Source organism: Pararge aegeria, chromosome 21 (assembly GCF_905163445.1).
Source record: "Pararge aegeria chromosome 21, ilParAegt1.1, whole genome shotgun sequence".
Taxonomy (NCBI): Eukaryota; Metazoa; Arthropoda; class Insecta; order Lepidoptera; family Nymphalidae; genus Pararge; species Pararge aegeria.
Window position 1 is genome coordinate 10,844,486 of NC_053200.1, and position 11,391 is coordinate 10,855,876.

General features: G+C 37.5%; 1 protein-coding gene across 12 annotated transcripts in view; it reads right to left on the bottom strand.

The window, feature by feature from the left end:
• The window catches only part of LOC120633048 (potassium/sodium hyperpolarization-activated cyclic nucleotide-gated channel 2), a 284,675-nt gene extending 276,187 nt beyond the window's left edge, over positions 1–8,488 (bottom strand). For 2 of the 12 annotated variants that reach the window (XM_039903111.1, XM_039903113.1), the window contains exon 1: positions 8,380–8,483. In XM_039903111.1, coding sequence (XP_039759045.1) covers positions 8,380–8,426 — 47 coding nt within the window. In that variant the 5' untranslated portion in view covers positions 8,427–8,483. Of the gene's footprint in view, positions 1–8,379 lie in introns of all 12 variants that reach the window. The other 10 variants (XM_039903112.1, XM_039903110.1, XM_039903116.1 and 7 more) reach the window with 8 other exon arrangements.
• Between the last annotated feature and the right edge of the window lie 2,903 nt (positions 8,489–11,391).

The window sequence follows — 11,391 nt, forward strand, 5'->3', positions numbered from 1 at the left end:
AATAGAATTCTACGTGACATTATACCGGAACGCTAGATCGCCGATCGGCACGTCTTTGTAGATTGGGTGGTAGCTAGCCACGGCCGAAGCCTCCCACCAAGACAGACCAGAGAAAATTCGGAAATAATACATTCCCAAATCTCTCCTGCGCTCACCGCTACGAGAGTGTGGTCGACAAACTACTATTTCAATAGGTGACGTTTGTTAAAGTTTATATGGAACGAAGTTCACCGGGTCATCTGGTAAATAATAAATTACACTCACGTGGACTTTCGTTGGAGTATTTAATGAATTTCACTCCCGGCAGTTTAAACTCTAAAATTCATGATGATTGGCAGAATAATCTAATTAGTCTAATGCTCATTTTTTTTTACATTTCATCATTATCATCAATTTATTACCGGCCAACTACAGGACACGGGCCTACTCTAAGAATGAGAAGGGTATCGACTGACCAACGACAACGCTGAGTGCGGAATTGGTAGACTCCACAAGCCATTGAAAACACTATGAAGAACTCAGGTATTGCAAGATTCCTCACGATGTATGCCTTAAGCGTTAATGCAAGTGATATTTAATTGATCAAATTAAAAACGCACGTATCTCCGAAAAGTTACAGGCGTGCCATGAATCGAACTCGATTCCCCAAAAAAGGAGGCAGAAGGGTTCATAGACATGAGAAGAATTTTTTTCAAATTCATCATAAGGTTCACTGGGCTATTACTGCCCTAAAAAACATATCAAGTATTCCTCAAAAAATATATAATGCAAAGGTAATAAGAAGTATAGAAAAGGAAAAACCGAAGTTGTAAAGCCAATATCGTGGTCTTAATAACGAGAAAGCCAGATGGTCTTCAAATTACGTGGCGTGTAGGAAGAAATTCAAATATCGCCCCTCCTTGACAGCGAGAACAAAACAGCAAATACTCGTATGTTCAAAAGGTCCTGTTCATCTGTCGTATGTAATGTGAATTTCACTATTCACATTTACATATAAAAGATTTTTTTCTTATAAGGATAAATAGCGATGGATATACAAAATGTCTGAACATGAATTATTGAAATATTCAAAGTGTCTTTTACAGTGGAAGGAATATCCAGATTTTTTGACGACCTCGCTGACGCAGGCACCTATCGGCTATATTGGACGGTGCATTGGTAAAGTTCAATGGCGTCAAATGGGTTTTAGTTCAGTCCCAACCTATCTCAATGGATATAAATTTACTTTAGAAACCATGCAAACTTAGCATGTTAAATTTAAAAGCTGTTAAAATATATAGCTATTAAATCTAAGTTGGCATCAGTATGAAATATAATGGTTTATACCGGTTTTCATAATATTTAACGCAATAAAATATCAGTGAGATACAAAATACTTATTAGTCAAGTTAGCAAATGCTTTATAGTGTATAAATTCCTTTTTTAATACCAATTGATACAAAAAAATCCTCAATAATAAATTGCACAAATTTATTTATACACGGCAGAAGTGTAATTTCTGAAAAGTAGCCTACGAGAAATTGAGGTGGATGTAGAGTATCAGAACTATTAGGATAAATGTAAGGTATATTATTTAGTTTCCATGGTAACTAGAATAGGTACAAAAATGTATAATGTTTTCTATCTTACTCTGTCCTATATTTGGTTTCCTTGGTAACTTAAATAGGAAACAAAATGTGTAATGTGTTCTATCTCATTGTCTCGCCGGCTGAATCCTATACATTTATGTGTTTGTGTCTCTATGGAATTATTTTTTCGTTTCATCGAGTTTGAAATCACAACGATTCTAAAGAAGTTTCACTTGTTTTTATGAATGTATGAATTACACGCCGTCGCATTGTGAACCTACCTTGAATCGGAAAATCCCAAATTTGTTTTTCGACACAGGCACAGAAAACTAAATGTTATCTCGTATAGGATAACAGCCGTAACTTTGCGGAAGTTTATTATTCATGTGCAATAATCTATGCGCATTCTCATAAGATGATTTACTTTAAAAAAGAGAGCAGTCTCAGAGAATGCTTAAGTGTCGGAGTGTTATGAGAGAGTTCTTATTATTATATTCTTAGGTCTAGTTTTACTTATAAAACAAAATTTTAAATGTGACAGTTCAGTTTTTGTTATGCTGATGCGAAATATAAACTAAATAAATAAAGGATCATCATCATCATCATAATTAACTGATCACCAGCCGCCTACCAGTGACAAAATCACCTCTCAGAATGAGAATGGTTTGGAAAGTAGTCCAGAAGCACCACAATGACCACGTGCGGATTAGTAGACTTCGTACGCATTTGAGAACATTTGGCATGCAGGTTTTCTCACGATGATTTTCTTCACCGTTTAAAGGAAATTAATATAAAGTTTTAAAACAATGAAGGTCAAGGCAAGTGCGCATAGGCTTTTTCTAGGCAAGCGTGCTCCAACCTAGACCTCATCATTACTTTCTAACGGGCATGATTGTCGTCAAGCGCTGGATTATTGTTAATAAAAAAAATTAAAAAATGGTTAATGCTGCTGGGATCGAACTTTGCCCATCCAAAAAGGGATTGAAAACAAACCGTGCCTTGACTGAGGAATCAAATTGATATGATATATTTATTTTATGGGTATATGTATATGTGCACCACGAAACTATTTTCTGTTTTTGTTTTCTTCGCCATTGGTTGCCTGGAATAAATCGCTATAAAGCGATAAGGTCGCCAAATTGTATTTATACTTTCCTTTTTTTATGTACTTTTTGTGGTGTGTAATAAAAGTATATTAATTCATTAATTCATTCAAACCCGTGATTCGAATTAATCATGCTAACCACTAAATATACCAGGCAGATTTGAAATCCATTCCAGCTATTATTCAAGCAAAGATGACCTCAGATTTAACCTTGATCATTTATACAGATGCAACCTTGACGTTCGGTGTAGGTAGGTACCAGGTGATTTATTTCTTGTAATGCTCCAAGAACTCTCATTTAATTGCTTAGAAATATTATAAGACTAAATGTATTATACCTTCAATCTGGTAATGTATGCATTATTATTTACTTAATTTTAACATTATGGTTTCGCCCACAAATAAGTTCTTAGAACATTTCAAATGTATAATTGCGAATTTCACTCAAGTCCAGAATTTGTCCAGACATATGAGGAATCAGGAGCTTCCCTTTAATGACGGAGACAAAATATTTTTTATTTATCTATGGAACAAATCAAAAACCATAGGCAGTTCTTCTGGTTCTGAAATCTTTCTTGGGCCGCATAAACAGCTTAAATCATCAATCAGGTGATGAGTCCGCTCAGCTTAGTTTGAATGAATCTAAATTTCCTTCTTGCGAACTTCACTTTCTCCCTGTTAATGTATAACTGCCTAGCATACGCCTCCACTCTCGTAAAAGAACAGGATATAGAACTCATAGAACATTGGCACACCAGGTCGCTTCACTAAGGGTTCGCGGGCTTTAACGATCATGCTTAACTTATTAGTACGAACACTGAGACATTGTTGTTTTGAGTTCATTATGGCACTATAACGCTTTCTCGCCGCACGCTATCCGAACACAGAATGCGTGTGAGGTATGAAACAATAAATCCGTATTTATTTACGTGGTTTTCTTTAAATTTTGCATTATCTTATGTTTACCGTGCAATATTGTATTTTTTATTTTTTAGGTTTATAATTTGCTATTCGACATCCACTCTAAACGGATCTTCTAAAATATATTCTCCACGTTTCGTATCGACACTGGAACACGCTCTGGTGATGCTGATTTTTATGATTGTCTTGGTAAAGTCAAATTTATTTTAGTCCCTGATAGATTTGTTTGGACATATATCACCAAACGCGTTCCCTGACGTCACTTGGGAGACCGGAGAGCACGAAAAACCGATGAGTTTAAAACTATCCTTAATGCATTTGCTCCAAAGAGGATAATAAATATGTATTCCCATAATAAAAGGCAAAACACAACCATTAATAGCGTATTGCCTCGTACTGTTCTTATTATAGTAGTACCAATTTGCATAAATTAAACGTAGCCCACTGAACCTCAAAATCTTTTTAAGAATGCCAGTCCAAAACCAATCCTATTACAGAGTAGTAGGGTAGGTTTTCGTGAATTTAGAACTCTATAAGTTTTTTTCTTAGCTCTGAATACAGACGGTAATTGAATATTCACATCTCAATGGTGGTCTGTTCGACGTTTTGATCACTCTTGATGTAAATTGGAGTCTGAGCGGTCTTTGAAACTTCAGCAAAATTATTATAAACTATGCCTTCTAAACCTTTTAAACCCTGGAAAGGGTTATGTATTTAACAATTTATGTATGTATAAATGTTCGACCTTATAAACCCCCTAAGGCCCATTTTCAACTCGATGGAGAAGTAAGGCATTATGGATGCATGGCCCCATCCTTCTAAGCATGACGTTAAAACAGTTGACATACTAAATAAATAAATAAATATACTACGTCGATAAATACATCGCCATCTAGCCCCAAAGTAAGCGTTTTTTATTGCACTACAAGTTAGCCCTTGACTGCAATCTCACCTGGTAGTAAGTCATGCAGTCTAAGTTCGTTTTCTAAGCGGCATCGTATCGGAACGCTAAATTGCTTAGCGACATGTCGTTGTCAGTAGAGTGGTAACTAGCTACGGACGAGGCCTCCCACCAGACCAGACCAGAGAAAATTCGGAAATAATAAATCTCCCCTGCCGGGAGTCGAACCCGGGACCTCCAACTTAATACCACAGTGCTCACCACTGCGACAGGTAACCAGGTCGAAAGTTTTCAGCTTCACAGTTCACAAAGTCCTTGTAAATATTCTGATCTCTAATAAAACATTTTGTTAAAATTTACAGCTATTCAAATTCAAAAATCATTTATTTCGAGTACGCCTAATATAAGCACTTTAATAACTTCAAGTATGTATGTTTGTAGCAGATTCTACCGAGAAGAAGCCAGCAAGAAACTCAGCAGTTGCTCTTTTGCAAAAACATTTTCTGAAAAATGTCTGCGGTATATTAACAATGAAGACACTCTACGTAGCGACAAATATCCTAAGACCTAAACTGACTGAATTTTCTATCAAAACCAGCGATCAATCAGTGTCGGCTCCTTGGAGGCTTGGATCAATAGCATATTAAACTGAACACAGTATTACATGTCCATTTAATTAATATACGCGTTACTTTGCAATATCTACGGTCTATGATTGTTAGAGATGAGTGATGAGCTAGGAAGAAATGCTTTTATAAAATCCACTATCATTATTACCTTGTTATTGTTTTTTTTTTATTTTTCCACTACAAGTAAGCCCTTGGCTGCATCTTGCCTGGTGGTAATGATGATGCAGTCGAAGATGGTAGCGGGCAAACCTGTTAGGGAGTATGGTAGTCATACCCCTAAACGGTTTCTAGCAACATCGCACTGTAACACCAAATCGCTTAGCCGCATAGCTTTGTCAGTAGGGTGGTAACTATCCACGGCCAAAGCCTCCTACCAGACCACACCAGAGAAAGTTCAGAAATTGCTCTTGCCAGGAATCGAAAGGAGGAGGTCCCGGGCCTCCTACTTACATTCACAGCGCTCACCGTTGCGCCATGGAGGTCGTCAAAAACATGGCACCCACTAATTCTCTAACAGTTGAAGATTGTTGAGGGATGAGTAGCTTCTTCTCTGAGTAACTCATATATATGGAAGGATATTGGAAGATATATCTTCCGATGTGAGTTACTCAGCTTAGTACTCCAGCACTAAACTTATTTTAGTGCTTACGTTTATTACACATATTATCAAAATGAAGCTTAATTTGCTATACTCCGCGAACAGCAGGAGAATCTCTATGGTGTGATTTATTTTTCAATCCGTATACTCCACACCAAACAGATCCTCGACAATGTACCCTCTACGCACGTTTCGCTCCGCAACCGTAGCACCCTTAGGAGATGTTTACTTTACAATGAATAATTGTTAAGTCAACAATATTACACATATAATTAGGATATATAATTTTTGTATTATTTCCACTTGTGTGCCAATGCTCTGAGAGTTGTTAAAGCTGTGGGAGAAGTTAAATTTATAACCTTTCCCCAGGGAGATAATTCTCTCCTGCCCATGCTAGCCGTGCAGAAGCTGGGTAAGAATGCTGTAATGCATACAATGTACAATAGTAGCGAGCAGTCGAGTCGCTTCCCGTAAGCTTTTCACCAACAAAGTTGAAATCCCCGATTTCATGCGTCTTTGGGAGATGGGACCCATCCAACATACAATTTTACCCTGAATCAGGGTTTAAACTTTGCAATGTTCTAAAGACTTCGTTTCCCTAATGTCTATGAGCGCCAGTACTCAACCCCTGGCGAAGCATTGCGCTCACCCCATCCTTTTCAAAACCACAAGTATAAGACAGACTTTTTAAGTTGACGTTGAGGTGACGTTTGGTCGCTAAAAACCCTATACTGAGACACCGGTAAACATCATCCCTATAAATATGAGATGCGACGGTATGTAAATGGCTTCAATACGGAATAATCAGAGCCCGTCTAATCTACTCGTGATGTACTCTACCATTAGGCCCGAACGATGCTCAGCATATAGAAACTCCATATATGGATCAATGTATCCCGAAAGCCTCCAATTCAATCCAAATAGTATGTTGTTTGGATTCCATAAAGTAGCTACCTATTTTATGTACGGCTATAGGGTAATTTAGCCGTCCCTGCTAATAGACCTATTTATTGTGAAGCTTGTTTATTACCTACATGTCTGCACACGCACACACAGATAACTCTCCCACGCACTCTGGACAGCAGTCATAAAAAGTGAATCATACAAGTAAGTTATCTAAATATTATCTTAATATATTTTTATTATTGCCTGATTTGAAAATTCTTTATTCATAATCAGATATAAGTAATAATAATTATAAACTAAAATTAATATTTACAATAAATATAAGCCGTCTAACTGTTCACTTATGGGCATGGTACCCCAAATGCTGGCGCTATTGCCCCTTTGAATTGCAAGACTTAGCTATTGGGCTAAATAAGCGAGAGCTATTGAGTACTGCCTACTCTGACATTCTAAATCTATTAAAATAAAATTCAAAATTCATTTATTTCAAGTAGACCTACTTTATAAGCACTTTTGAAACGTCAAATGTGTATGTCTGTAGTGACTCTACCACTGGTTCGGAAAGCAGATTCTACCGAGAAGAGCCGGCAAAAAACCCAGTAGTTGCTCTTTCCAAAATCATTAGGAGAGAGTTTAGTCAAAAAGCTGATTTACAATAATTATCAGGTAACTTACAGGTAACAGGCTTACTCCTTCCTACCTTAGTATGGATCAAAATAAAGATAAACAATCTCCAAAGTTACCTATGCAGTTACTGAATAGATTCTTCGTTGCTTGCCTACACAATCGAAAGCTTTCAAAAATAAACCACACCATCCTCCATAAATCCATCTACCTCCTATTAATTTCCCTTCTCCTCAATTTGTCTAAGGACGGTATCTCCTATGGTGTTGTAAATTGTCGCCATCGACTGTGATCGCTTGCCATAAATTTGCTCTCATTAGTAAACTGAGTAATTTTGATACGAGTCCTTAGTTTACCATAGTCCCAAATAACTTGAACATTACTGAACAGTTCGCTATATGTGGTGAACCCTAAATAATAAATATTCTTTGAAGAAGACTAATAAGATGTAGGAAATCAACATTTTGACGCGGTTTCAACTATTGTGGTGCAAGTGAATCCGATAATCAGAATAGAATCAGATAATATGTCAGAAGGTATCAAATGTTGCTGTATTTAAATTCATCAATATTTTGCCTCATCTCATGTCCTGTGTCGCTTTCGATCTCGTAGTAAATGTCAACATCGTGTAGACACCATCGCAACAAAAAGACGCTTGATAACAAGGTCAGTGAGGGTAGGGTAGTGGTAGAAGTTTACGTCGTCGGACCTCTGATAAAATATGCTTAATCTATGCTACTAGCGTAGAAAGAAGGTTTTATGCAGATATATCTTTTTTACTCTCGTATAACGAAATATTACCCAAATGTGAGACGTCCTTGTGATTATACTCTCAATTTTTCAAGTTTGCGTCTTTAACAAAACGCTTGCTTAAACAGTCGCGTCTTCATGATGGGAACACAGGTGTTATGCGGCAGTATTGTGACTAGTGTGTGTGTATATATATATTAAATACACAGTGCGCAATTTTGGTCGCACAAACGCCCCTAAAGACGCAGGTTGAATTCGGCGATTTGGCCTAGCTTCAAGAGTCTTCTGATTGGTTGTAACAGGACGATGTTATGCACGCCGGTTACGCTAAGGACCTACGCTTAGGTTTAACTGTAAGTAAAAGGTGCAGTACTCACGTGTGGTTGGCGGAGGAGAGCCGCCGGTGTAGGCTGCGCAGCGACATGGCGTACCCCTAGCAGGGCGGACTTCCGCTGCCCTTCCCGCGCGGCCGGCGGAGCGCGCGCGCGCCGAAAAACGCGCCCTCCTCGTTGCACGACTGCGAGCGCTGCGAGGACAACATGCCGACCGCGCGGCTCAGCGCGTGCAGAGGACGCACGCGCGCGCGCCTGCCCCACCCTCGCCCGGCCACCACTTCAATCTTGACAGGCACTGCCGGCAACACCTCACTCACGCTGCCACTCCGCTCAGCCAGTAAACCCACTGAGAACCTCGCTCGCAACTACCATCCCACACGCGTATCCTTTGTACAGTCCATAACACGCAACACTGTTTCTGTCACCGAATACATTCACGCGTTCCGAGCGAGTTTCATCAGCTTAACTTGTCACGATATGCTTGGCACTTGTTCACTTATAACCTAATTTATTTAAGCTAACTAAATTCATTTGTGAAGGCGCTTTATCGGTTGCTCGGTTAGTTATATTAAATTAATTGCGACGTCGCCGTGTCCCGCTGGCGGCTTGTATCTGTAACAAAATGAATTTCGTGTAACAATTTCTTCACGTTAATTAAGTTTATATATTTACAGAACTTAATTCTATATTTAAAGGCTTAACCTAATGTTATAAATTAGTCAACACTGTAATCCTACAAATTTTTCCTCTTTCAGGTAAAAAAAACAACCTGATTTGACTGCAAATTTAAATGGAGATAAATCGTATTTCAAGTTGATGAGCTATAATTAGCTATAGTTTTGCAATAGCAGACTTTTTCGAAATAAGACTTATACTAGCTAAGTTACGCGGTGCTCCCCTTGGTGCAAAGTATCTACTTACACTAATTCCTATAACAAAAATTACGAGTACAGACTTATTCATCGCGGTTAAAACCGCGGAGCTCTGTTAGTAATTTTATATAATCATAGTAAAAAACTAAAATCTGAGACCTTAACTACCACATTTATATATATATATATACATTTATTTATTTTATTCTCATAGATTAAAAGAATATGAGAATAAAATATGTAATTTTAGGTACTTTGTTTACTTACTTGATAAATGTAATAAGACAGAATAACACATTGAAAATAAGATAAGCAGCAGTTCGAACCTTATGGTTTTGTGGTAAATTCCGATTCGTCTTTGACAGCGTGGCGTCACAATATTGGGACAAATAAGGACCTGAATACTGAGGATAGTAAGGGACCAAAGAATAAGGAATATTAAGGAACAGTCCTAGTGGCTGTCATATGGCTTGAGCGTGCCAATTTTCCATTAAAGTGTCCACATTTCCTGAGTACATAAAATGGCATCACCGGCTAAAGTTTTTGGTTGAAATTATATAAATTTATTGTTGAACAAATTTTAAGTATTATTATGTTTTTAACTTTTATGAAACAATTGGATGCACTAGCTATCGTCGTTACATTATTGACTTCATAAATAGGTAGGAATGTCTTTTTTCGTAGTTATAACAGGTTCTACTTTGACCTCAGTGTTAGGGAACTTTACACGCCCGCGTCACCCCAGACTTATCGCACGATTGCTCTGTGAAGGTGGCTTCGTCGGACCTCTATAAGGCTACTTACTCTGTGGTTATACAGAGTGTGTGGTAGCCATTACAACACATGGAATAAACAGTAACATTGCAACATAACTATTACATTCGTCATGTATTGAGGCAAAGTAGTACAGTGTGTCGTAGAGCCATTACAATACATCGAATAAAGGGTGCTTTTAATGTGATTTACTGGGAACGACCCTTCACTGACCCTTTCATTAACTAGCCCACCCTTTGTACTAATTAGAGGCAAAACACGTTACGTGACCAAGTTGTGGCATGACTCACTCCGGCGGATAATAAGGCTAATGCGTGTATTTCTTTGCTTCATCATCATCATCAGTAGCCTAATTTATGTTTCACTGATAGACACAGGCCTCCCTTTATACGTATCAAAAACCAACCACGTTGCTTCAACGCATGATGGCGCGCTTTCCTTTGCTTCAGTTTATCTTTTTTATATCACTGAATCCGAGTAGTCAAAGTTAGTAATATTTTCGTACCGGTTGTTACTTAGAATTTCTTGGCTGAAAAATTTACAATAGTTTCCAACTATTTTGGCCCTTCTTGGAAATTATGTTCCTTATGGCCTTAGTACAAGATTTGTTCGATGGCAATTTAGGAGTCGTTTACGCATATCAAACTCTGCATCCTAAAATGGATCTCACGTCAGTGGTTTTGGAGTCGCGAATCCTGTACCTGTGATTTATGTTTTACAATCTGTCAAAAAGCAGAGCTAAAGAACTATAGACAATTTTAAGATTTAATGGAATACAAATAAGGCCCATTTATGTCATATTTGTAAGTTTCGATATTTGAAAACGACTTCTCGATTGCCAGCGAAGATATATACGACTACGATATATATGACCATAGAGATCACTACATACTTCTAAAATTACCTATTTTATTCTCATAGATTCTTTTAAACTATGAGAATAAAATATGTAATTTTAGGTACTTTGTTTACTTACTTGATAAATGTAATAAAACTTAAACAGCTACTGCCTGTAATAGTTGTTAAACAAGAGCGTAGCGCTGGGATACATCCCAAGCGAACGAGGGATTTTAGTGAAATTCCCGAGCGTAGCAAATTTTTTTTATCTAGAATCACGAGTGTAGCGAAAAGTGTCACGAGGCCTGTGCCCAGCACAGTTACACTCGGTTAAAGCGGAATTTGTTCGATATTATTTCTTCCTTGCTATTAAACAATGAAACCTTGAGCAAGGTATAAATCAGTTGCAGTACTTAATTTTTTTTTAGTTAGTTCATATAAATTTAATTTAATTTTAACACTCAATTTAATTTAAAGGCAACTTTTATGACAATTTAATTATAAATTTTTCGTGGACTATTTAAATTATTTCAAAAACACAAGTTAAATTTATTTAATGGCATGTTAGATG